Genomic DNA, 27,929 nt, shown 5'->3' with positions numbered 1-27,929 from the left:
AGGGGGCGGAGATAAGAGATGTCGATGCCTGCCCCGACCATACACAGGCCGGATAGAGAGAGACATCAGGAGGCGACTCACTGAGGAACAGACTGGGAATTGTCCCCTGCTGCTCCCTGTAACTCCCTTCTACTGTGTCCCTGACATTCCCATCCCCTGTACTCACATCTCCAGCCTCATCTACTGGGTAAGTCATTTTCCCTCCTCCTCCTCCTCCTCCTCCTGTACTGTCTGTGGGACTGGGGCTTAATCCTGCTGCAGGGACTGATAGAGAGGGGAGACTGGGGGTTAATCCTGCTGCAGGGACTGATAGAGAGGGGAGACTGGGGCTTAATCCTGCTGCAGGGACTGATAGAGAGGGGAGACTGGGGCTTAATCCTGCTGCAGGGACTGATAGAGAGGGGAGACTGGGGCTTAATCCTGCTGCAGGGACTGATAGAGAGGGGAGACTGGGGGTTAATCCTGCTGCAGGGACTGATAGAGAGGGGAGACTGGGGGTTAATCCTGCTGCAGGGACTGATAGAGAGGGGAGACTGGGGGTTAATCCTGCTGCAGGGACTGATAGAGAGGGGAGACTGGGGGTTAATCCTGCTGCAGGGATTGATAGAGAGGGGAGACTGGGGTTAATCCTGCTGCAGGGACTGATAGAGAGGGGAGACTGGGGGTTAATCCTGCTGCAGGGACTGATAGAGAGGGGAGACTGGGGGTTAATCCTGCTGCAGGGACTGATAGAGAGGGGAGACTGGGGCTTAATCCTGCTGCAGGGACTGATAGAGAGGGGAGACTGGGGGTTAATCCTGCTGCAGGGACTGATAGAGAGGGGAGACTGGGGGTTAATCCTGCTGCAGGGACTGATAGAGAGGGGAGACTGGGGGTTAATCCTGCTGCAGGGACTGATAGAGAGGGGAGACTGTGGGTTAATCCTGCTGCAGGGACTGATAGAGAGGGGAGACTGGGGGTTAATCCTGCTGCAGGGACTGATAGAGAGGGGAGATTGGGGGCTCCCCTCCTTCCCCCCTACATTTCCCAACTCATGGCACCTTAACTATACAGTGGGCACATGTGTAGGGCAAAATAAACATTTTATTTGCTGTTTTGAAGGTTTCCCAGGCTTGTGTAGTGATGTTACATATACCTCCATTGTAACTTCAATTTGGCGCCGTATGCAAATTAATTAATTAATCGCTAATTAATCGCTAGCGTAACTTCACTTTGCTTGGCGAATTAACACTAGTGCAACTTCGCAACCTTACGCTTCCCCTGAGCACAACTTCGGATTTTAGTGAATTTGCGTAGCGCTGGCAAAAATACGCCTGGCGAAGTGAGGCGAAGCGGACGCTGGCGCAACTACGAATCTTAGTGAATTTGCCCCTATGTGAGCTGTTACAGGTAGTGAATATTAAGCAGATAATTAGAAGCAGTTCTGTGCCAGGAGATATACAAGACAGTAGATCCAGAGGTTTCAGTATATGAGGCACCAGGAGTAATAGCCCGAGGCTGCAGGGAGTTGTTACAGTAACAATAAGCCAGTGCCATGATTCCTATAGGTAACGACTACCTGGGTATTTTATTTACTAAGAACCCTGAACCGACCTCTGACTCCCCCTTCCCTTTGCTCTGTGACCCCCTCATGCAGCACAACTCCCTGCACCTCTCATCTCTCTCTGTGTGGCCTGTTCCTGGCTCTGAGGGACCATTCATAGGGTTAATGCCCTCAATAGTGTTGGAGATACCCAGAATGCTAATTGTGTAGGCAATTATAAGTAATATATAGTGTTGCTTTTACTTGGTGCTAAACATTAATATTATATTTATTGGAGCTCCCTAAGTTCTCTGGTCCCTGTCTGTGTTTCAAATGAGGGGTGGGCGTGTCCCTGCCAGAAGCACAGTAGGAGGGGGACAGCCAATCACAGCCCTGCAGTCACACAAGCACAGACAGGCGTCAGTTCCCTATTAGGTCCTGCTAGCTGCTGATTGGTTCCTGTCCTACAGTGCAGTGAGCTGAGTGCACAGCCTGGGAATTCAGGGAGCAGCAAGTGGAAGAGAAGGGAGGGATTATTAGGGTTTTTTGCAGAAATATTCAATAAATCAGCCTGAAACACTACTTTTTAAAGCAAAATTCTTCTATATCTAAATGAGTAAAATGCACTGATATGTTCTAATTTTTTACACACTATGTCTCCTTTAAAACACTATACTTTTTTGGTGTTACTGTTCATTTAAACAGTAAGTTTCTTAATGATCTTTCATTTATTCTGTATTACACCAATTATACATTATACATCAGTCCCTGCCCAGTGGATCTTATATAAACTATAAAGGCTTTATAAGTGGAGAATATATTGCCTCCGTGCAGTATCTATTACTCACATCAGGGTATTCTGACCACGCCTTCAATTGCCTCTGGCCACGCCCAGATAATCAGCTGATCAAGTCGTCAGGGCTGTGCCATTGTATCTGTTCTATATGGGGGAACTTAGACAAAGACTCAACAAAAGCATAAAACCAAGCATTGATATTTAGTGATCCTCTGTGGGGCCCTCCTATCTGTGCACAGAGGCCCCGCCCATTTCCAACATGGAGTCACACGTGTCCTGTGAGTAGATATTTATCTAAGTGGGAAATGGCACCTTGTGACTAATATTGTGGGGTTTCTGTTCCTTGTTTTCAGGTTCTTCAGAGATGGAGGCAAGTGCTGCCGACAGAAAGTCCGAGAGTCCTACAGATTTGGACATTAAGGAATCTCTGGCCGCAATAAAGAGAGAAATGGATTCTGGGGCCGGTGAGTAACGGTAGAGTAATGAGCCTCTTACTACCCACTAAGTTCCAAAGGGAACTCCGAAATATGTCGTTCTGTGACATCACTTGCCAGTAGCTCCAATATCTTAGCCTACCTCCCAACTCCTGTTTTTCGCAGGACAGTCCCGATATTGACAGCTAAACCCACAGTCCCGGATTGTTACTGAGATGTCCCAACTTTCTCTTTGATCTCCTGCACTGGACAGCCAGAAAAAAGATACAAATTTTCTAAAACTCAATTTGGCTTTTGGCAGAGAGCCCAGAAACATTTGTAACAATTTAAGATAAGCAAAGAAACCATTGTAACAATTTAAGATAAGCAAATAAACCATTGTAACAATTTAAGATAAGCAAAGAAACCATTGTAACAATTTAAGATAAGCAAAGAAACCATTGTAACAATTTAAGATAAGCAAAGAAACCATTGTAACAATTTAAGATAAGCAAAGAAATTATTGTATCAATTTAAGATAAGCAAAGAGACTATTGTAACAATTTAAGATAAGCAAAGAAACCATTGTAACAATTTAAGATAAGCAAAGAAATCATTGTAACAATTTAAGATAAGCAAAGAAATCATTGTAACAATTTAAGATAAGCAAAGAGACTATTGTAACAATTTAAGATAAGCAAAGAAACCATTGTAACAATTTAAGATAAGCAAAGAAATCATTGTAACAATTTATGATAAGCAAAGATACAATTGTAAACACTTCGGATAAGCAGGTCTCTTGGGGAAATTGTGACTCACAGCTTAAAGGGCAATTCGGCTTCATTAACAAAACTATAAAAACCAGAAATGTGTCCAAACTTTTATTACTTGCCAAATTTTTTTGTAACGTGAACATTGTAATTGGGGGCATGGTCAAAAATTCAGCGCACAGGCGCAAAAAATCTTTTAGTCCCTTTTTTTATTTCCAAAATGTTGGGAGGTATGTTTTAGAGAAGATTCACTCTATTGACATACTGAATCAATGGAACCTCCTATTTTGATTGGTTTCTCTGTTACAATTACCTTCAATAGAAGCAGAAATATTGCAGATTAAGGTAGAGGAAGATCCAGACTCTGAGGCCCTTCTGAACCCAACAGACAGTGAGACTGGGGCATTTGTAGGGGGTAAGTATCCCAAGCAACTGTCAGTATCAACTTGTACCTGTTACTGTGATGTAACTGGCAGATATATCAGCTGGTGGCACTTAATCTGCACATTTAGGAGCATATTTATCAAGGGTCGAATTTCGAATTTCAAAAATTGCAAAATTCTAATTCAAAAAGACCAACCGAAATTAAGTCGAAGTTTTTTTTGGGTCACATAGGTCCGTTTTCAATTGAATAGGTCCATATTCGGACGCATTCGAATTGTACCAATCAAAGGAATAGCACATTCAATCAAATTCGATTCAAAGTTTTTCCCCCAAAAAAACTTAGGCTAAAACACCAATTTGGCAGGTTTTAGATGGCGAATGGTCAAAGACGAATTTTTAAAGAGACAGCACATGATAAATTTCGATATTCAAATTTTCAAATTTTTTTCAAATTCAAACTGAATGTGGACTATTCCCTAGTCGAAATACACAAAAAATAGCTCGAAATTAGATTTTTTTTCATTTGAAAATTCACCTAGACCTTTGATAAATCTGCCCCCTACTGTAAGTCACAATTCATTAAAATAATGTTGTATTTCTTCTTAAACACAGTAAGTGCTAGCAGTCCTGTTTTATGGCAGCTGAGATTCTACAGAGCATTCTGTCCCAGTGGCCGCACAGATCCTATCTGATCCCCATTGTAAGCAGCAGTCCTGTCCTGCTTTATGGCAGCTGAGATTCTAGCTATCTGTATAACAGAACATTCTGTCCCAGTGGCCGCACAGATCCTATCTGATCCCCATTGTAAGCAGCAGTCCTGTCCTGCTTTATGGCAGCTGAGATTCTAGCTATCTGTATAACAGAACATTCTGTCCCAGTGGCTGCACAGATCCTATCTGATCCCCATTGGAAGCAGCAGTCCTGTCCTGCTTTATGGCAGCTGAGATTCTAGCTATCTGTATAACAGAACATTCTGTCCCAGTGGCTGCACAGATCCTATCTGATCCCCATTGTAAGCAGCAGTCCTGTCCTGCTTTATGGCAGCTGAGATTCTAGCTATCTGTATAACAGAACATTCTGTCCCAGTGGCTGCACAGATCCTATCTGATCCCCATTGTAAGCAGCAGTCCTGTCCTGCTTTATGGCAGCTGAGATTCTAGCTATCTGTATAACAGAACATTCTGTCCCAGTGGCTGCACAGATCCTATCTGATCCCCATTGTAAGCAGCAGTCCTGTCCTGCTTTATGGCAGCTGAGATTCTAGCTATCTGTATAACAGAACATTCTGTCCCAGTGGCTGCACAGATCCTATCTGATCCCCATTGTAAGCAGCAGTCCTGTCCTGCTTTATGGCAGCTGAGATTCTATCTGTATAACAGAACACATTGGTGCTGGGTCCTGTTTGAAATTATTTATCCCATTATTTACATCATTGCAGGATTCTGAGCCCATTAGTAGAATTAATAAGTAGAGAGACTGAGAGTGAACAATTAAAATGTGTATTTCTATAAATACTGTATATTTGTTAATCTTAAAATCAATTAATTTAGTGTTGTATTCGAAATAGAATTGCAACTGGCCTTAATCTATTTTCTTTCTTTCCATTTTAATAATTCCCTTTTTGTTCTGCAGCTCACTGGTCTTTTAACCTTCTTTCTGGTTGCTAGCTTCACTGACCCTAGAAACCAGGCCGGGCTATGAATGCCAGACTATGAGATGAATGAGAAAGTGCCTGAATAGAAAGATAAGTAATACATATTTAGCCTGAGCATAAATCTGCTTTACACAGACAGGGGTCAGTGACCCTGGCAATTAAATTCCAGATTGGAGTGAGGCAGAATAGAAAAGAAAATATTCTTGGGACAGTTGTGGGAGTCCATTGGGCTCCATGACCGCCAGTCTCTGACTAAAGGGGAACTAAACCCACTATCAAAGTTTTGCAACTACCCCAAGGAATATCTAACTGCACTTTTTGAATCACAGAGGTTAGTGCAGTGGGTAGTACTTCCTTCATTCGTGTCCAAGCTCCACCCCTTAGATGACCGTGGGAAAGAGAGCAGCCCAGGAACAGGGATAGGCCTTATCTGTTCCTCACTGGCAGGTACTGTATTTAATGTTCAGCACAGGGGTTCATTGGACCTCCTTTTACTTTACCCTCACTGATTCCTCTATTTTATTAGCAGATATCACAGAGGATGAGATCCTACAGATAAAGATCGAGGACGATGAATTGGACCCTGAAGATCACATGGACAGTGGAAGGAGAACAGCATTCACTAATAGGGGTAAGTGTTACCCACATTTATTGTAAGTATGGGAATAATACTGTAGTTTACTCAATTCTGCAGATTTGACCCATTTCCCACCCCGTATCAATCATAATGAGGAGCAGAGTTTAAAGTGATTAAATGGACACGGTCGTTAATGAGTTGGTGCAGCACAGTTAGGGAACCCTGGAGGAACACATTACTTTATAGAGATAAACCTTCAGTATATACAACTTAAAGAACTTTTTTCACAAGAGCCTATGCAAAAAAGTTGCAATTTCATAGGGATCAAAGAAAATTCTGAATTTCTTACAGCTTTCAAAAACTCTTGCACATTCATAGTGCCCCACTGCAAAGATATGTGTTCTGGCTTACATACCTTATGGTAAATAAACTGTTTTACATTTATATATTCAAATTTTACATCATTCAGCAGAATAAAAGGCTCTATGTATCCCTGTGCCCCACATCATCTTCTGCTATAGATACAGAAACAGCCTCATTATAGTCTGTACAGAGAAATCCCATAAAACTATGGCAGCATAAGTATTCCCTGTACTAAGCACAATTCAGCAGGAACAGTCCCTAAGTTTGCTCATAGTCTGTACAGAGAGATCCCATAAAACTATGGCAGCATAGGTATTCCCTGTACTAAGCACAATTCAGCAGGAACAGCCCCTAAGTTTGCTCATAGTCTGTACAGAGAGATCCCATAAAACTATGGCAGCATAGGTATTCCCTGTACTAAGCACAATTCAGCAGGAACAGTCCCTAAGTTTGCTCATAGTCTGTACAGAGAGATCCCATAAAACTATGGCAGCATAGGTATCCCCTGTACTAAGCACAATTCAGCAGGAACAGCCCCCTAAGTTTGCTCATAGTCTGTACAGAGAGATCCCATAAAACTATAGCAGCATAGGTATCCCCTGTACTAAGCACAATTCAGCAGGAACAGCCCCCTAAGTTTGCTCATAGTCTGTACAGAGAGATCCCATAAAACTATGGCAGCATAGGTATCCCCTGTACTAAGCACAATTCAGCAGGAACAGCCCCCTAAGTTTGCTCATAGTCTGTACAGAGAGATCCCATAAAACTATGGCAGCATAGGTTTCCCCTGTACTAAGCACAATTCAGCAGGAACAGTCCCTAAGTTTGCTCATAGTCTGTACAGAGAGATCCCATAAAACTATGACAGCATAGGTATCCCCTGTACTAAGCACAATTCAGCAGGAACAGTCCCTAAATTTGCTCATAGTCTGTACAGAGAGATCCCATAAAACTATGGCAGCATAGGTATTCCCTGTACTAAGCACAATTCAGCAGGAACAGTCCCTAAGTTTGCTCATAGTCTGTACAGAGAGATCCCATAAAACTATGGTACATAGGTATTCCCTGTACTAAGCACAATTCAGCAGGAACAGGCCCCTAAGTTTGCTCATAGTCTGGTAATTTGAAAAAAGTGAATATTTACTTAAAGTGCCTCAAGGCAACGTTTCGGGTTACTATGGCCCTTTATCAAGCCTTAATAAAGGGCCATAGTAGCCCAAAACATTGCCTTGAGGCACTTTAAGTAAATATTCACTTTTATTCAAATTACCAGAGTGCTGCTGCTGCTTTTGTTGATCTACAGTTTGTTTCATATTACATCTGTACAGCAAACTATGTCAATGTTTCACCGTTTGTTTTCTGACACCTTTTCTTCATTTACTTAGACACCCAGGCTTCATGTAGTGCCTCAGGAACAGCAAAGGGGGCGTCACGGGGGGAAGCAGTTCTCCGAGGACACGCAGACTCAGGCACAAAATCGGAGAATTGTTCAACAAGAGCTAAAACTCTGGCATTTATCTGCTGTAAATGTGGGAAAAGCTTCCCTGCCAACAGTGACCTTCGGAAACACATCTGCGCCCCCCGTACTAGAAGGAGGAGCTTTACTAATAGGAGAAAGGAAGAAGTAAAGAGGAAGAGGAGGAAGAAACCAAAGGAGAAGCAGCTTTTCATGTGTACGGAATGCGGGAAGCACTACTGTAGTAAGCACAGTCTGCAGACACATCTGCTGGTCCACACTGGTGAGAGACCTTTCAAATGTAAGGAATGTGGCAAAGGCTTTGCTCGCAAGGTCAGTCTAGTGACACACGAGAGGATCCACACAGGGGAGAAACCATTCACCTGCAAAGAATGTGGCAAGAAATTCTCCTACAAGATCAGCCTTATGACACACGAGTGGATTCACACCGGCGTGAAACCATTTAAGTGCACAGCCTGCGGCAAAGGATTCTGTCTCAAGAGTCAGCTCCAGAGTCACCTGAAAAGTGAAAACCCATGTACGGAAAATGGAAAAAATCCCGACGGTAAAACCCCCACCGAGGAGAAGATCTTCACCTGCAAACAGTGCGGCAAAACCTTCTCTCGGAAAAGAAGCCTTGATAGCCACCAGAAAATTCACCCAGACGGGAAGCCCTTCCTGTGTACGGAGTGCGGGAAAAGTTTCTCTAGGAAAAGGAACCTCCATAAACACCAGAAAATTCACACGAGGGAAAAACCATATAAATGCACGGAATGTGGGGAAAGTTTTGCCCATAAGGGAAGCCTTTCTTGCCACCAGAAAATCCATGCGATTGAGAGACCTTTTAAGTGCAATGAGTGTGGGAAGAGCTTCACTCTAAAGACAACGCTCCAAACGCACCAGAAACTTCACACTGGGGAGAAACCGTTCTCCTGCACGGAATGTGGGAAGCGATTTGTACAGAAGAGCAACTTCCTGATCCACAGGAGAATTCACACCGGGGAGAAACCATTCATATGTTCAGAGTGCGGGAAGGGCTTCTCTCACAAAATTCACCTTCTGTCGCACGAGAGAAATCACCGAGGTGAGAAACCGTTTACTTGCAACGAATGCGGGAAGAGTTTCTCTCAGAACGGCAGCCTCTACAATCACAAGAAGATTCACACCGGGGAGAAACCATTCACCTGCACGGAATGTGGGAAAAGCTTCTTCCAGAAAAACAAACTTCTAAGACATGAAATGATCCACACAGGGGAGAAACCTTTTGTGTGTACGGCGTGTGGCAAAGGTTTCTCTCAGAAGGGCAACCTGCATACCCACCTTAAGGTTCACACAAAAGAAAAACCTTTCACATGTACAGATTGTGGGGAGAAATTTACCCTCAAGAGAAAATTTCAGAAGCATCAGAAAATCCACGTTGGCTAGAAAACCTTGACATGTTTAATGAAAAGGTGCTCATTCTGAATAGAAGTGTTGCCGTTCCTTGCTGCATGGCGGCTTCTACAGGGGCTTCTTGTAGGCCTTGGTTGGTCAACCTTCACTTGTTGTGATGTTAGGGGACACCCAGCAGAAGTGGTAGTGGAGGGCAGATTTAGGACAGCCTTGAAGTTGTGGTTACAATGATCAGTGGGCAGTCTTCATAGTCTCTGATGGAACTGATCCCCAGAGCATTTTTCAAGCCATCTACAAAACCCAGCAATGAAATTCTTCAGGAACCTTAAAGAGATACTGTCATGGAAAAAAAAAATGTTTTGTTCAAAATACATCCGTTAATAGTGCTGCTCAAGCAGATTTCTGAGCTGAAACCCGTTTTTCAAAAGGGGCAAACAGATTTTTTTATATTTAATTGACATCTTGTCAGTTTCCCAGGTGCCCCCCGTCATGTGACTTATGCTCTGATAAACTTCAGTCACTCTTTACTGCTGTACTGCAAGTTGGATTTAACAAGAAGGTTACATGTATAATTTCCCAGTTATAGAGATCATATCTGTCACAGGGAACATATTAAGAACTAGCAACCGCAAAAAACTAAATACATTTCTGTGGCCCTGACATAGGTCTGACTGGGGGGTCTGGGCCCACTGGGGCTGCTGGGGCTGCTGTTCCAAGGCCCCCCTCCGGCCTTCCTCACTGAGCCTTGTGGGTGCACATGCACGCATTGTTTTTGCCGCGATCGTCCAGCAAAGGGAGGTCAAGGCACGAAGAAGTTTCTAAAATTCGGGTCTGGGTGCGGATCTGGGCCGGTAGGGCCCACAAGAGTCAGCGGCCCATCTGGTTTTTTCCCTGTGTCCCGCCGGCCCAGTCCAACCCTGGACATAGGGGTTATGTATGGTATGCTCTGATGAGTAGCTATTCATCTGTGTTTTATCTCATCCATATTCATTACATAGGAGTAAAGTAATAGGAGTAATATCATGTGCAAAGAATATAAATATATATTGTGAATTGACATTTTATGTTACTAGCCCTAAAAAAACACCAGCTCCCTGCACATTACTGTGTGTTTATCTTCACCCATAACTGGCACTGGTCTGCTCTTGTTGTGCCATGATGTTTATAATGGCAGGTGCCAGGGAAGACTATAAGAATTGACCATGAGGTATTAGGTGTAAAAGGGCACGAAACCCTAAGATGTTAAATTGCATTTAGCAGAAGGAGATCCTATGCTGGCATAGCTTCCACTCTGTACAATGCAGGGTTTGTAATGTAAAATGTGCTTGATCTTAAGTAGTCACCCCCCATCCAATAATGCCATGTAATGGCTTGTGAGCACCTTATAGGGGGTGTCCCACTTTACAATGAGAGAAAGGAATATGTAAGAACCAACCAACAATGGAGTCTTACTATAGACAGAGTCTGCAGGCAGGGTCTGGAACATAATTTGTTGATTGCAAGAACTTTCCCAAGTGTCCATGGTACATGGCCCTGATAGTGGTGCTCCTAGAGAAATATCCGATTTCCTGAGCCTATCCTCTTCAATTTCGTATGCCCAACTGTGCCATCCTTTCTAATTTCTGCCACGGGTTTCTGGCTGCTCTACTAACTACCCTAAAGCTGGCTCCACTCATAGAGTCATCTTTAAAAGATAGAGAAGCTCTTTCTTCTTCTATTTGAGACCTATCTGCCTTAGGCTTCCATCTCTGTCCACCCTCTTCTATTGGGTGTAGTTGAAAGAGATTTGAGCCTGGCTATCCTTTTCCTTGTATAGACTAGAGGAAGCTCCAGGGCACGGCTAGCCTAAATAAGAACACTTTCTCCCAACCATACCTCACAGACCCAGCTCAGTAGATACGGCTGTACCTGCAGAGTGTAGAAGTAGGATTGGTCAAACTTTCAATGCAAATCAGTAATGGTTTCATCACTGAGCTACTTTACTAAAGATAGAGGTGACTCGCTCCCTATTCCAACACTCACTCCAGCTCAGAGCCAATAAGGAAGGCAGTGTGACATAGGCAAAATCTTATTAAGAATAATGTGGAACTATGGGGCAATTTTCAAGGCAAAGAGGTGATTATTTATGGCTGAGCATTAAAGAGCCTGACTGTTCTATGAGGAGAGTGTCAACCACCTTTGCTTCCTTTACTGACTTGATTACTTTATGCTAATACAGTATTTAGCAGACTGTGCCAGTTCAATCAGTTCAGTTATTTTTGATTGGTTCCTGGATGATGAACCATAACAATGAATAATGGCACCTGCCTATGGGAACACAATCAAACATCTACACGCCACTTCCTTGTAGACACTGGTGCTGCTCAATCTCTACTCAAAGCCCAAAATAACCCAAAAAGGGGTAAAAGGTACATGGAATGCCCTATTTAATTGATTTTGAAACCAAGGACTAAGCCATGAAACACATCGGGCAAAAGCCCACAGCAAAGTCTGTGTTTCTCCTCTTCTTTCATGGACCTGCTGATGGAAACCGTTGAGGTTATGTTGTTGGGATGATTTTCTTTACAGCCTTGGTCATGCCCACATGACCTTATAAATGGCTGATGATTGGATGGAACTGTTTATAAGTGTGATGCAATTTGTACAAAGCGGCGTGATGTCACTAATCAGGTTTATTGTAAATTAAGGATTGTCAGTAAAGGCTATTTTTATATGGAATTGTTTTTACAGTGCAGAATAACCCCTGGAATACTTGTAACCAGAGGAGACACATTTGTACCAATGAGCAGTGAAATTGGCTGCCGCCCTTTCTTTTTTGTATGTGCCCATTTGTATTTTCTATACAACTAATAAAAGCAAATGCTGCCTTGTGGGCATCTCTCAGGTATGTGGTCATTAACGTTGGAGGCCAAGACCGGAGTAGTCTACTCCCAACACCCTCTACTGCTCTCCATCATATACCAGACCCAACTGCTCTCCATCATATACCAGACACTACTGCTCTCCATCATATACCAGACCCAACTGCTCTCCATCATATTCCAGACACTACTGCTCTCCATCATATACCAGACCCAACTGCTCTCCATCATATACCAGACACTACTGCTCTCCATCATATACCAGACGCTACTGCTCTCCATCATATACCAGACCCAACTGCTCTCCATCATATACCAGACCCAACTGCTCTCCATCATATACCAGACCCAACTGCTCTCCATCATATACCAGACACTACTGCTCTCCATCATATACCAGACCCAACTGCTCTCCATCATATACCAGACACTACTGCTCTCCATCATATACCAGACACTACTGCTCTCCATCATATACCAGACCCAACTGCTCTCCATCATACTGTATACCAGACACTACTGCTCTCCATCATATACCAGACCCAACTGCTCTCCATCATATACCAGACCCAACTGCTCTCCATCATATAACAGACCCTACTGCTCTCCATCATATACCACACCCTACTGCTCTCCATCATATACCACACCCTACTGCTCTCCATCATATACCAGACACTACTGCTCTCCATCATATACCAGACCCAACTGCTCTCCATCATATACCAGACACTACTGCTCTCCATCATAAACCAGACACTACTGCTCTCCATCATATAACAGACCCTACTGCTCTCAATCATATAGCAGACCCTACTGCTCTCCATCATATACCACACCCTACTGCTCTACATCATATACCAGACACTACTGCTCTCCATCATAAACCAGACACTACTGCTCTCCATCATATAACAGACCCTACTGCTCTCAATCATATAGCAGACCCTACTGCTCTCCATCATATACCACACCCTACTGCTCTACATCATATACCAGACACTACTGCTCTCAGTCATATACCAGACCCGACTGCTCTCCATCATATACCAGACCTGACTGCTCTCCATCATATACCAGACCCAACTGCTCTCCATCATATACCAAACACTACTGCTCTCCATCATATACCAGACCCAACTGCTCTCCATCATATACCAGACCCAACTGCTCTCCATCATATACCACACCCTACTGCTCTCCATCATATACCACACCCTACTGCTCTCCATCATATACCAGACACTACTGCTCTCCATCATATACCAGACCCAACTGCTCTCCATCATATACCAGACACTACTGCTCTCCATCATATAACAGACCCTACTGGTCTCCATCATATAGCAGACCCTACTGCTCTCCGTCATATACCAGACACTACTGCTCTCCGTCATATACCACACCCTACTGCTCTCCATCATATACCAGACACTACTGCTCTCTGTCATATACCAGACCCGACTGCTCTCCATCTTATACCAGACCTGACTGCTCTCCATCATATACCAGACACTACTGCTCTCCATCATATACCAGACACTACTGCTCTCCATTATATAGCAGACCCTACTCCTCTCCATCATATAGCAGAAGCTACTGCTTTATTCACCAGTAGATCCTCCCAGCAGACAAGAGGGAGCCAATGAGATTAGAGGAGGGAAAGGGGTGTTACAGGGAGAGCTGGGAAGTGAATCAGGGGTACAGGCTGATACATTAGATAGGAACAAGGAAGGGTCGGATGCTTTATTCACCAGTAGCTCCTCCCAGCAGACAGGAGGGAGCCAATGAGATTAGAGGAGGGAAAGGGGTGTTACAGGGAGAGCTGGGAAGTGAATCAGGGGTACAGGCTGATACATTAGATAGGTACAAGGAAGGGTCTGGTGCTTTATTCACCAGTAGCTCCTTCCAGCAGACAGGAGGGAGCCAATGAGATTAGAGGAGGGAAAGGGGTGTTACAGGGAGAGCTGGCAAGTGAATCAGGGGTACAGGCTGATACATTAGATAGGTATAAGAAGGGGTTGGATGGTGTTTAGCAAGTGAGGGAATACAGGGATATGGGAGAGAGCTCATAGTACAAGTTGATCCAGGGACTGGTCCCATTTTGGAGTCAGGAATGAATTTTTCCCCCTCTGAGGCAAATTGGAGAGACTTCAGATGGGTTTTTTCATCTTCCTCTGGATCAACTGGCAGTTAGGCAGGTTATATATAGACTTAATGGACGTGTGTCTTTTTTTCAACCTGACTTACTAAGTTATTATGTTACCCCCACCCAGTGCGTGGGTTCTATTAGCCTGCACCTTTGGTTAGGGATAATATATTTAGCCAACGGGTGCCCTTTAAAGGATAAGTGAACCTTTAAAATAGGTGAATGTAAAATTGATGAGGGGGCTATTCTAAGCACTTTTGTAATGTACATTCATTATTTATTTATTTGTAATTCCAAGATATTAAGGGATACATGTACTGTTAATATGAATGAATTGTGTTACAACAGCGCCACCTGCTGGTCAGTTTCCCACCAGTCTGACCACAGAATCACTGCAGAATGAACCATTAAAGCATCAATACAATTCCACAAGACACCTTGGCTTTGGCTCACTCTGTGTCTCCTCCATTGACGTCTTTTTGCCAGCGGAGACGCCCCGACACTTCAGCCTTCTGAAAAAAAATGCAGTCCAATTTAGGCTTAGCAATGGAAGGATTTATTCAAGCAATGCAAGACAGAGAGTATGACTTCTATATAACAGACAATCTATTTCTTTCCCCTTCTATTGGTAATTTAATACCTTTCCTTTTCCTCGGGTGGATAGTTGTCTTCCCGGCGTTTATATGTGAGCTCTGGATGTTCTGCTTCTTGATGGTATCAGAAGTCAAGATGAGCTGAACTTCTGTTTGAGAGTTTCCATTTATACAACTTTTCCTGAGGAATTCCTTTGATGAACTTTGAACCAATGGGAAAAGAGTTCTTTGTCTTTAAAGAGATACTGTCATGGGAAAAAAAATTTTTATTTCAAAATGAATCAGTTATTAGTGCTGCTCCAGCAGAATTCTGCACTGAAATCCATTTCTCAAAAGAGCAAACAGATTTTTTTATATTCAATTTTGAAATCTGACATGGGGCTAGACATATTGTCAATTTCCCAGCTGCCCCAAGTCATGTGACTAGTGCTCTGATAAACTTCAATCACTCTTTACTGCTGTACTGCAAGTTAGTGATATCACCCCCTCCCTTCCCCTCCCCCAGCAGCCAAACTAAAGAACAACGGGAAGGTAACCAGATAGCAGCTCCCTAACACAAGATAACAGCTGCCTGGTAGATCTAAGAACAACACTCAATATTTAAATCCAGGTCCCACTGAGACACATTCAGTTACATTGAGAAGGAAAAACAGCAGCCTGCCAGAAAGCATTTCTCTCCTAAAGTGCAGGCACAAGTCATATTCAAAATTGAATATAAAAAAATCAGTTTGCTCTTTTGAGAAATGGATTTCAGTGCAGAATTCTGCTGGAGCAGCACTATTAACTGATTCATTTTGAAAAAACAATTTTTCCCCATGACAGTATCCCTTTAAGCCTTAGCCCCCGGAATCTGAGATCCATAAAATGTCCCCAGATCATTATATCCCAGGAAGCCTATTAATACAGTACATTTACCTTCCATATGTTTTTCCAAAATATCATTTCTGCCATTCCACATTCACACAAGGATCCACTACAACAGACAATAACACTCAAGTACTTTCCCTACCACCTGCCCCTGGGTCTCCTTCAACTACCTCTTTGTATGATATATAGAGGCACAGGGCAGTTCTCATGTGAAACTTCTTAGGGTTTAACTCTCACATGATTCTAAAATAAAATTGAATGAGTCTAATATTCTTCATATTTCAAAACCCAGTAGTCGGGCTCATTTATAATCACTGGGCAAGTTTGCTCGTGGGCAGTAGCCTATGGCAACCAATCAGGAGTTTGCTTTCAATGTTCTACCTGCAGCTGGCTGAAAGTAGCTAAGCACTGATTGGTTGCTGTGGGTTATTGGCCAGAAGCAAATTCTCCCAGTATTTATAAATGAGCCCCACTAGGGTCCTTATGGAAATGGTTGAAGCTGAAGCGCCACAAATGTTCCACTAACATGCCAGGCTTTTCATTGGGATTTATCAGGTTTTATAACAGTTACAGGAGGTTTCAAACAGGACTGTCCCTTTCAATAACTGGGCTGCCCAGGGCAAAATCTGTCGCTACAGGTCGGAGGGCAGTGGGGTAACTGGATGTTACTGGGCCCCACAGCAAATTCATTTTAGGGCCCCCAACATATCCAGGGATTGTCCTGTTTTACCAATATATGTTGAAATCGCTCATTATTTCAACATATATACCTCCTGGGCCCCCCTGTAGTCGCAGATGATGTTTCCTGCAGTCTGATACCCCCTGCAACTGAGGGGTCTGCTTCCTCTATAGTTACACCTCTGCCTGACAGTTACTATCTGGAGCCGTTTCCCAAAAAGACAGTTTTCTCTGCTGTTAGTTTCACTGCTCCCCTAGTGACAGAATATTCTGCATCTGGATTGTATAGCAAAGAAGAAACCATTAAAGGAAAGTTTCAGGTGTGTAGGACTAGGTGGGTCTTTGTGGTGCTCAGTGGTGGGTGCATCAGGCCAGACACATACGTCAGCCAAGAGACCCCCGAGCAAGGGACAGACTCAGGGGTGAGCAGGCCTGGATTTGTGGAAAGGAAACCTAGCCTAGGGCGGCAGGATTTTAAGGGGGCGGCATGCTGCCCAACCACACACTCATTGGTTCAAAAACACTGGGGATGTGCTGGAGATACAATAACTTTTTAAATTTCCAGTGGGCCAATCCCCATTGCACCTGTCCCCCTGGAGGGGACAGGCAGGGCCGCCATCAGAAATCACAGGGCCCCATATGACAAAATGTCCTGGGCCCCCTGAGCTGCGCCCACCACAAGCCCCACCTACAGGTCTGCCCTCCCCACCCCCACAGGTCTGCCCCTCACCACACAGTAAAAAAACAAAAAAAAATATTGGTGGCTAGGGTTCCCACATGTTAAAAAAATATATATATATATTGGTGGTCAGGGCCCCCCATAAAAAACATTTGTGGCCAGGGCCCCCCCCCCATTAAAAAATATTGGTGGCTAGGACCCCACATAAGACAAAAAAATTGGTGGCCAGGGCCCCCCCCCCATTATAAGAAAATTGGTGGCCAGGGCCCCCCCCATTATAAGAAAATTGGTGGCCAGGGACCCTTAAACGGACATGCCTTCCCGAAGTCAGCAGCTCTCAGAAAGATGGGGGGCCTGGCTAATCAACTAAGTGTGGCGTGGCCAGGCCCCCCTTACCCTCGGGGCCCCTACAACTCTCCCCCCTGATGGCTGCCCTGGGGACAGGGGCGATGAACGGTAGTGGGACTAGGGGCAGCCACTATGTAAATCTGGCCCTGGAGGTGAGGGCAGGTGAAGAAGTTACACTCTATGTGGTTTTCACAAATCTATTTACTGAGACTTTTTGTAAAGGTGAACATTCCCTTTAATGGCGAGGATAATAAAAAAATAGGGGTTTGGCCTAAATGAATTTACCCTGAGCATGTGACAGTTTGAAAAGTTACACTGCCCACTATATGTGATGTGATACCAATTTTCATATGTCTGTGTGTCCTTTCTTATCTCAGATAAATCCTCATCATCATCAGCAGCAGAACGGCAGGTGCAATTGTTGCTTAAGATCTGATGGCTCACAAGCCACGGCTACTTATTGCCCTCACGATTTGGATAAACCAGTTAATCAGTTACAGACCAATCCAGTTCATCAACCATATAACGGTCCCAAGGCCTCTCTGAAAACCCCAGGAATATGGAGGCCAAGATATTACATTCAGGAGTAAAACCCTTTACCTGCTCAGAATGTGGGAAAAGTTACTGTCGTAGGAGAGTTCTAAAGATACATCAGAGAACTCACACTGGAGAAACGTTCAAATGCACAGAATGCGAGAGACAATTTTCTACAAAGCAGAGGCTTGTGATACACCTGAGAACTCACACAGGAGAAAAACCATTCGCCTGCACGGAATGTGACAAAAGATTTGCTGTAAAGTACAGCCTTCTGTGTCATCAGAGAGTCCACACTGGAGAGAAACCATACGCCTGCACAGAATGTGGGAACAGCTTTTCATGTACGAAGTCACTTCTGGGCCATATGAGAATTCACATTGGAGAGAAACCATTCAGTTGCACAGAATGTCAGACAAGCTTTTGCAGAAGGGATGATTTATTGAGCCACCAGAGAAGTCACACCGGAGAAAAACAATTCACCTGCACAGAATGTCCCAGAAGCTTTTCTAGTAAGTCACATTTTATGCAACATCAGCTAATACACACTGGAGAAAATCAATTCAGTTGCACAGAATGTCAAAAAAACTTTTCCACTAAGCAGTTACTTCAGCTTCACCAGAGAGTTCATATTGGAGAGAAACCATTCACCTGCACAGAATGTCAGAAAAGCTTTTCCACTAAGCAGTTACTTCAGCCTCACCAGAGAGTTCACACTGGAGAGAAACCATTCACTTGCACAGAATGTCAGAGAAGCTTTTCCACTAAGCAGTTACTTCAGCCTCACCAGAGAGTTCACACTGGAGAGAAACCATTCACTTGCACAGAATGTCAGAGAAGCTTTTCCAGAAAGCAGACACTTAAGCACCACCAGAGAATTCACACTGGAGAGAAACCATTCACCTGCACAGAATGTCAGAGAAGCTTTTCCAGAAAGGAGTCACTTAAGTACCACCAGAGAATTCACACTGGAGAGAAACCATTCATCTGCACAGAATGTGAGAAAACCTTTACCACAAAGCGAGACTTTCAGATACACCAGAGAATTCACACTGGGGAGAAACCATTCACCTGCACAGAATGTCAGAAATGTTTTTACAGTAAGGGCAATCTTCAGCAACATCAAAGAACTCACACTGGAGATAAACCATTCACCTGCACAGAATGTCAGAAAAGATTTTACAGTAAGCATGACCTTCGGCAACACCAGCTAATTCACACTGGGGAGAAACCATTCACCTCCACAGAATGTGAGAAAACATTTCGCACAAAGCAAAACTTTCAGCGACACCAGAGAATTCACACGGAGGAGAAATAATTCACCTGCACAGAACGTAAGAAAATCGTTTACAGTAAGCGTGACCTTCGGCAACACCAGAGAGTTCACACTGGAGAGAAACCATTCACCTGCACAGAAAATTCACACTGGAGAGAAAAACTCAGAAAAGACAACTGCCTGGGTGCTCATTAAAAACCATGACAGATTCACTTCATACCTCCCAACTGTCCCTTTTTCGGAGGGACAGTCCCTCTTTTGACAGCTCAACCCGCAGTCCCTCATTTGTACTGGAAAGTCCCTCTTTTCTCTGCACTGAACAGCCAGAAAAAGAAATAAAGTTTCTCACTTAATTGGCTTTTAGCAGAGAGCCCAGAACAGCTAACAGGTGCAAATAAGATACTTTGTAACAATTTTGAGACACAAAAACACAGTTTAGATAAGGAGAAATATTTTCAAACTTTCATAACCTGCCAAATTTTGTAAAACAAACATGGTAATTAGGGGGTGTGGCCACAGAAAGGGGTGTGGTCAAAAAAATTGCTGCGCTACATGCGGAAAAATTTTTTTTGTCCCTCTTTTTACTTCCAAAATGTTGGGAGGTGTGTCACTTCCCAAATTAATCCGCACTCACAGGACTTCTTCCATAATAAGAGATTTATTCAACATTTCAGCCCTTACGTCTTGCCGAGTGTAAAGGCTGAAACGTTGAATAAATCACTTATTGTCATACAAGTCCTGTGAGTGTGGTTTAATTTTGAAAGTATGTGTGTGTGTGTGTGTGTGTGTGTGTGTATATATATATATATATATTTGCCATATCACCCCTTTACAGTAATACACTAATTGCATTGGTAACACAATAGTAAAGTTGTTGTTGAACTATACCTCTAACTGCAACAAAGAATAAAAATGGATGCCAAAAAATAACAGAGACTTTATTGGGGTAAAGTGCCACAGGCTTGAATACTCACAAGCACTTGAGGTTTTATAGATAGTTGTCTATTGTAGAGACAGCAAAGTGTCAGTGTAAAATAATTATTCATTGTTTTCATGTTTCATATTTTATACATAGGGAGATTATCAGGTGAGGGGAGGGTGCTCTCTGTTTCGCTCCAGTTCCACAAGTCCATCTAAGCTCCAGAGTCTTTTAATTCTTTTAGGCATCCGTGAAATAGAGCAAATAATATACAGTTCTTATATACTTAAATTGATTACGCAAGGTGTCTCTCCAATTTAAAATGGCCTAATTGGAGGTGTCCACATATACTTTTCAAAATCTCAACAAAACCAGATGGGACTTATCCTCCAATAGTATGGGCCCAATTATTACAAAATACACACATAATCGTATTAAAGAGTAAAGATAAAAGGCAATATTTATTTAACTACCATGCCACAGATACTTAAAACCATTTAAAATAAAATAAAAAAACAGCGCTGCGCTGGGTTCAGGGATCCCTTTAACCCCAAATAACCACTTATAAAGAGGACTCTTCTATGTAGGATTTGGTGGAAATTTGATTATGTCTAGGTGGCTCAACAGCCAGTATTCCAATCAAGCGTTAGTAGGTACACATGTAAATCCAATTGTTCATGTGAGGGAACGAAAGTGCATCCTTATGATTCACATCCGCAAAATATTGCAGAAAAGAAAATCCTGGTTATATAACACTGAATAGCGTGCTGCAGCTTAGTGAAGATTACTATCTCCCGCGGATACAATAGTCCCCGTGATGGTTTGCGGTGCAAAGCCAGTATATCAGGTTTAATGTCTTTGCGGGTAACTGGATTTGCCAATGTCTACTGTCCCATCCATATATTTACAGCCGCCTATTGCTCTCAGTGGCCAGCTGAGAAGTTGCGGCTTCGTGATACTGTGATCACTGACAATCACCGTATTGTGCCAGCCCAGGTGTAATAGTTGTCCCGGCTATCACCAGACCCGAAAATAAATGTATACAGACCACGTGTCTTTGAGAGTTTTCACCCGATAATTTCCGCGTTCCATCAACTGGCAGGAGATCTTCTGTCTGCGCACTTAAGTTCCCAAAATAGGGGAGCAGGGTATCCCAAACGACTCAGTGTCAGCGCTGTGCCTCGACAGCTGTTTCGCCACTCAACGTGGCTTTGTCAAGAGACCGAAAGGGTGGATATGACGTCGTTTTATCTTTGCCATCACATGTTCAAAGTGGGTGGTCTTTTGTGTAAGCCGCTTCCCACACATAAGAAAGATATAGTAATATCGGTATGAACAATTGTATCATTTTCACTTCCCATAATCGTGGTTATGTAACCCTTTGGTATTATCTCAGTAGAATATATTTAAGGGATCAACCAAATAGGTATCAAATGAGAAGAGAGGACTCGCGGCTTCACTTTTACTGTGATGGAAACATCAATATCAACTTGTGGCATGGTTACACAGTACTATATTTCAAAAATTTGTAAGATTAATCACTATTGCTTATTTTTAACTATCATCCCATTTAATCGATATATAATTATAAACTTATATCAGAATAAGAAATAAGAAAGAAAAAAGAGAAAAAAATGAAAAGAAAATCAAAAGGTAGAACTACAACTCTCACCAACACAAAATTTTATTTTTTTGAAATAGTCTAAAAAAGCGGGGCCAATCAAGGGACTATTATTATGACCATTCCTTCATTTATTTATAAAGGCCTGAAAATTCAATTGGCCATTGAGTCCGAACTCTGACTTATAAGTGTTAAGCTTAAATATCCAACTGGTCTCTAGTTGGAGCAACCTGTTATCTAGGTCACCGCCCCTTACATCGCTATGCAGACGGTCAATGCCCTGAAAATAAGACCCCATATGTTTGCCATTGTGAATGCAATAAATGTGTTTGGCAATAGATGACAATAAATTGCAATTATTGATATCTCGCATATGTTCATATATGCGTCTTTTCAGCGGCCTCTTTGTTTTTCCTATGTATTTGCTCCCACAGTGGCAAGTAAACATGTAAATCACATAAGTCGTAGTACAACATATATAATGATACATGTTGTATTTGACTCTTCCATTGCTAAAATCCCTAGATGTCCTCATATATTGACACTGTTCACAGGCCCCACACTTATAGCTGCCTACTGTTTTGCAACACGCTGTTTTCGAATGTTTCTGGAAATGACTATGAGTTAGTAGGTCGCCTATGCTATTGTTTCTCCTATAACAAAAAAGAGGGTGAGTGGTTACCATTTGACCTATATTGGAATCGTTGGACAAAAGGTGCCAATGTTTCCGAATCAATGAGCGGACTTCTTGGTCTTTATTACTGTAAGTCAAAATGAGTCTAGTCTTTTCATTACCTGGAGTACAGCTTTGTTTGGGCTTATATAATAAGTCCTCCCTATTCTGAGATAGGGCATTGTGGTAGGCTCTACGTAGGCAACGAGTTTTGTATCCCCGTGCTTTAAATCTTGAGTACAGTTGGTAAGCTTCCCGTTTAAAGTCTTCCTCTGTAGAACAGATTCTCCGTAATCTAAGATACTGTCCCTTTGGTATGCCTTCGATGCATTTCAATGGATGCATCGATTCTGCATGTAAGAGGCTATTGCCAGCCGTCTTCTTGCGAAACAGGTTAGTGGACACCTGTCCACAGCTGTCCTTTTTAATCTCTATATCCAAAAATTCCAATTTAGAGTCGTGGTAATTTAAAGTGAATGTTAAATTAAAATTATTTTTATTGAGTTTAGACACAAAATCCTTTAATTTCTGTTCGGGGCCCTGCCAGATGATCATAATATCATCGATATATCTGTGCCACCGTAAAATGTGGCACAGATATTCGTCGTACTCGTCAACCGAGAACACGTGGCGCTCCCACTCTCCTAGGAATAAGTTGGCGTAGCTGGGTGCGCATTTAGCGCCCATAGCTACGCCCTGGCGTTGTAGATAATAGATGCCGTTAAATATAAACACATTGTGATGTAGTACAAAACTCAATGCTTGCAATATAAATTTATGTTCCTCGGAGATTGGGTTATGTATGCGCTCAAAAATGTTTTTTATGGCCTCAATACCTAGAGCATGTGGTATACTCATGTATAAGGCCTCCACATCCAGACCCACAAGAAAGCAGTCAGAGCTTAAGGTCAGTCCATTAATCTCCCTCAGTAGATGGGAAGTATCCAATACAAAAGAATCGAGTTGTGTTACTAAAGGTTGTAGCACCATGTCTATATATCCACTTATTGGCTCAGTAAGTGATCCACAGCCCGACACAATAGGTCTTCCCGGAGGTTCATTGATGGACTTATGAACCTTCGGGAGAGCATAAAAAGTTGGGGTTCTAGGATGTTTAACTTTCAAAAATTCCAAAGTGTTTTGGTCAATAATTCCCTCCTGATAGGCGTGATCTATCAGATCAAACAACTTATCCTTGTGTCTTTGGGCCTGGGGTAGCAAAATTGGTTGGTACCATTGTTTGTTGTTTAGAATTTTATTGCACATTGTAACATATTTGGGAGAATCCATGATTACAATATTCGAACCCTTATCTGATGGTTTAACAACTATATCCGGATTCTCCCTCAATGTTTTTAGTGCATTGATCTCCTCTATAGTGAGATTTGGATGCTTAGTATTGGTCGTCAGATGCAAAATATCTTCCGTGACCCTTTGTACAAAGGTGTCCACGGCCCCATTTTCAGTTGTACTAGGGTATCGAGAAGACCTTTTTTTACAAGATGGTAATTTGGTATTATCACCTGAATTTTCCAACCATAGGTCCTGAATATCTTGCAAAATTTTCTGTTCCTCCTCTACTCTGGGATCATCCCATAGTTCAAATAGGATTTTAAGGGTCTTAAAATCATTTAAATTGAATTGACTTAAATCCAAATCTGTTTGCCGATTACCCTTGGTCCATTGTAGCTTCAAAAGCAATTTACGTGCAAATAAGTGAACATCTTTTACTAGTGTGAAGTGATCTATTGATTTAGAGGGTACAAAAGTGAGCCCTTTTTGTAATACCGCAGTGCAACTAGGAGTGAGGGTAAAGTGAGAAAGATTTATTATCTGTAAATCTTCATGTAATGGTGGTGAAACTGAATTGCCTGTGTCCGTCACAGGTTCAGTGATTGTAAAAAACTCGTGCCTGGGAATGACGATGTGTTTTGGGAAAGATTGGGCAGGAATGGAGCTCCAACGCTCCTCTCCTGTGTTGTCTGTGCAGTAACTTGTTCCTTATGAAAAACAGTATTAAACTTACGCTTCTTCCGATCAAATTGTTTCCGTGTGGTAAAAGATGTATCAGAACCGCTCATCTCACTTTCCGAGTGAGTGTCGCGGTCCGAATTACCCTGTGTGCTCTTCCTATATTGTGTCCCCTGAAAACCCTTTGTACCCCCATTTCTATTATACGTGTTGTAATTGCGTTTCTTCTGATTATTCCATAAGTAAACATGTTTGTTTTCATAGTCCAAAGTGTCTCTATCAAATTTGCGTTTTTTCACCTGCATAACCTCTATATTGAGGTTATCCATAAACCCTTTTAAATCACTGTCCATCTTTTTGAATTCTTCACTTGGTTCATATTCTTTAATTTGGTCCCAAAGTTGTTTTTGTTGTACCTTAATTAATTCCAATTCCTCGATATTATGTTGTTTAAGGAGGGACATAAGTTTGCATGAACATTCACTCAATATTTCCTCCCATTGTGTTTTAAAGGTCTGTGATGTGTCCTCAAAAGAGGGGAAGATTTGCACCCGCAGGCCTCTTGGAATAATGCCCCGTGTCAAATATTCCTCCAAACATATTACATTCCAAAACACATTTAACCTCCTCCGTAGTAAATTCTTACTCTTAACCATTAAATGAGACAGTGTAAGGGAAGCCTTACCAACTGGCATCATTGATCCTGAAAAAACCGTTTTGGCCAAAGAGGCCCATTTTGTGTCATCTGCAAAAAATTCCATAATGAAATCTGTTTGTAAAAATGAAAATTTAGAAAAAAAAAAAAGGAAAAGAAAAAGAAAGAGAAAAAGAAAAGAAAAAGAAGAAATATTTTATTCGATAATTAATCTATTGGAGACAACTTGCTTACAAGGGAATACTAGTCCCACATATAACTCTTATATACTTAAATTGATTACGCAAGGTGTCTCTCCAATTTAAAATGGCCTAATTGGAGGTGTCCACATATACTTTTCAAAATCTCAACAAAACCAGATGGGACTTATCCTCCAATAGTATGGGCCCAATTATTACAAAATACACACATAATCGTATTAAAGAGTAAAGATAAAAGGCAATATTTATTTAACTACCATGCCACAGATACTTAAAACCATTTAAAATAAAATAAAAAAACAGCGCTGCGCTGGGTTCAGGGATCCCTTTAACCCCAAATAACCACTTATAAAGAGGTTGCTCCAACTAGAGACCAGTTGGATATTTAAGCTTAACACTTATAAGTCAGAGTTCGGACTCAATGGCCAATTGAATTTTCAGGCCTTTTATCTTTACTCTTTAATACGATTATGTGTGTATTTTGTAATAATTGGGCCCATACTATTGGAGGATAAGTCCCATCTGGTTTTGTTGAGATTTTAATATACAGTTCTTCACTGATTAAAAAAATTGACCAATGCAAAAATAAAAACTGGTTAAATAGATTGAACAAAATAAAAATGTTTCTGATATAGTGAGTTAGCCAAGAATGTCATCTATAAAGGTATATCAGTGACTTGAGGGGAGGCCACATGGGACATAACTGTTGCTTTTGAATCTGAGCTGAATGCTGAGGATCAATTACAAACTCACTGAACAGTTATGTCCCATGTGGCCCCCCTTATAGTCACTGACTAACTCAGAGTTAGAGAGCTGAAAAGCAGGAAGTAGTGTTCTGGCTATTATGTTACACATCCACTCACTCCAGCCTTTATACATTTTTGCCTCACTAACTATATTAGAAAAATTTTTATCTATTTGACCAGTTTTTATTTTTACACTGAATTGTTTCTTTAAGATATTCTAAGTTGACCGGCCTATTATCATACATGACCTGATGTTGAAGGCTTCTGAAGCCTTGATGTTCCTTCTGGTCTTCTCTCCCAGGAGTCTCTTCTCTCCCACCCTTTCTCTATTCAAATTAGGCTTGTTTTATACAGTTTTACTATAGATCATATTCCACTTAAACCACCCATTTGCCAGTTATAGTATAATATTCTTAGGGATTGTCTACTATGGGTATTGCTGTTACAGCACAACGTTATATGTTGGAGGTATTATTGTACACGTAGACTCCACGAAGGACTGTCATGTAGTAAAGTATAACAATAGCCAATAAGGAAGGCTGTCCCCTCATCTATTATGTTTTAGCAAATTCCTAAGTACTGCAGTGCCTTCACTTAGACAATCAGAGTGTAGGTGAGAGCTACTCCTTTCTATATCTCCTGGCTGGAGCACAGGCTGCTGTTCTAACTAATACTGTCTCATTCTCCTTGTGCTATAACAGAAGATCTTCTGTATCTCATTAACAGGGTCCCCGCTCCTTGACTTCACTATAGGTAGGGCTCCTCTGGGTGAGAACACTTTACTGGGGCCTTTTTGATTGCAAGCTCAGTGGAACATCTTCCTGATTCAACAGGTGGAGGCCAAATAATAAGGAAACCACTTAACAAACACTATATTAAAGTGTGGAAGGAAGTGGTCAGAATCCTATGGACCAAATGAAACAAATATGTACAGTAAATCAGATCAACTAGATATACAGTATACATATATATATATATATATATTATACTAATGAGAGTGGTGAATGGGGCAGAATGATAAATAAATGCAGAAATTCAATGCCGTAAAATGTGACTTTAATAGTGACTGAAGCTTTATGACCAGATATGAATAAAGCTGATATCACCCTGATACTGCTAGTGGGATGTTAAAGCCCCTACATCCATTTTTAAAGACATTTAAGCCAGGACTGGCATCCCTTCACAACTAAGGGTCACATTTACTATGGGTCAAATATCGAGGGTTAATTAACCCTCGATATTAGACCATCAAAGTTAAATCCTTTGACTTCGAATATCGTAGTCGAAGGATTTACCACATTTCGTTCGATCGAACGAAAAATAGTTTGATCGAACGATTAAATCCTTCGAATCTAACGACTCGAAGGATTTTCATCCATCGATCGAACGATTTTCCTTCGATCAAAAAAAGCAAGGAAAGCCTTTGGGGACCTTCCCCATAGGCTTACATTGGTGCTTGATAGGTTTTAGGTGGCGATGTAGGTGGTCGAAGTTTTTTTTAAAGTGACAGTACTTCAACTATCGAATGGTCGAATAGTCAAACGATTTTTAGTTTGAATCGTTCGATTTGAAGTCGTAGTCGAAGGTCGAAGTAGCCAATTCAATGGTCGAAGTAGCCAAAAAAAATACTTCGAAATTCAAAGTATTTTTCATTCTAATACTTCACTCGAGGTAAGTAAATGTGCCCCTAGGTGTTAATTGTATCAGTCTGGGGAAAACTAGGGATCTCAGCTCAGGGTATGTGGGTGGGAATGGAGTTTACTTGCTCATGTCAGGATTATGGGCAAGTGTGTTTCAATTTCATCAGTTTTCTGTTGCTTTGTAAATCCATT

General features: G+C 42.1%; 2 protein-coding genes across 3 annotated transcripts in view; both read left to right on the top strand.

Moving 5' to 3' along the window:
* The first annotated feature begins 53 nt into the window (after positions 1-53).
* Positions 54-19,454, top strand: LOC108695526 (gastrula zinc finger protein XlCGF57.1-like). 2 transcript variants are annotated; one of them, XM_041568159.1, is made up of 7 exons: positions 54-187; positions 2,672-2,782; positions 3,824-3,916; positions 6,066-6,170; positions 7,865-9,355; positions 18,252-18,387; positions 18,550-19,454. In XM_041568159.1, the coding sequence occupies exons 2-7, from the start codon at positions 2,683-2,685 to the stop codon at positions 19,352-19,354; spliced, it is 2,730 nt and encodes a 909-aa protein (XP_041424093.1). In that variant the 5' UTR covers positions 54-187; positions 2,672-2,682; the 3' UTR covers positions 19,355-19,454. The 2 variants fall into 2 exon arrangements, with proteins under 2 accessions (XP_041424093.1, XP_041424092.1); XM_041568158.1 differs by lacking the exons at positions 18,252-18,387; positions 18,550-19,454 and having other exon boundaries at positions 6,069-6,170; positions 7,865-12,197.
* Positions 2,558-27,929, top strand: part of LOC108719648 — a 77,915-nt gene continuing 52,543 nt past the window's right edge. Inside the window, exon 1 of the mRNA XM_041568285.1 lies at positions 2,558-2,596. Within this exon, the coding sequence (XP_041424219.1) occupies positions 2,578-2,596 (19 nt within the window). The 5' untranslated portion in view covers positions 2,558-2,577. The remainder of the gene's footprint in view (positions 2,597-27,929) is intronic.

This window comes from Xenopus laevis, chromosome 6S (genome assembly GCF_017654675.1).
Source record: "Xenopus laevis strain J_2021 chromosome 6S, Xenopus_laevis_v10.1, whole genome shotgun sequence".
NCBI classification, from domain to species: Eukaryota; Metazoa; Chordata; class Amphibia; order Anura; family Pipidae; genus Xenopus; species Xenopus laevis.
This window is presented reverse-complemented; position numbering and strand designations above follow the sequence as displayed.

Coding starts and splice junctions, on each gene's coding strand:
- LOC108695526 (XM_041568159.1), top strand. CDS start 2,683: ATGGAGGCAAGTGCTGCCGACAGAAAGTCCGAGAGTCCTACAGATTTG. Junction 3,917..6,065: donor GACTGGGGCATTTGTAGGGG/GTAAGTATCCCA, acceptor CTATTTTATTAG/CAGATATCACAGAGGATGAG. Junction 9,356..18,251: donor GCATCAGAAAATCCACGTTG/GCTAGAAAACCT, acceptor GAACTCACACAG/GAGAAAAACCATTCGCCTGC.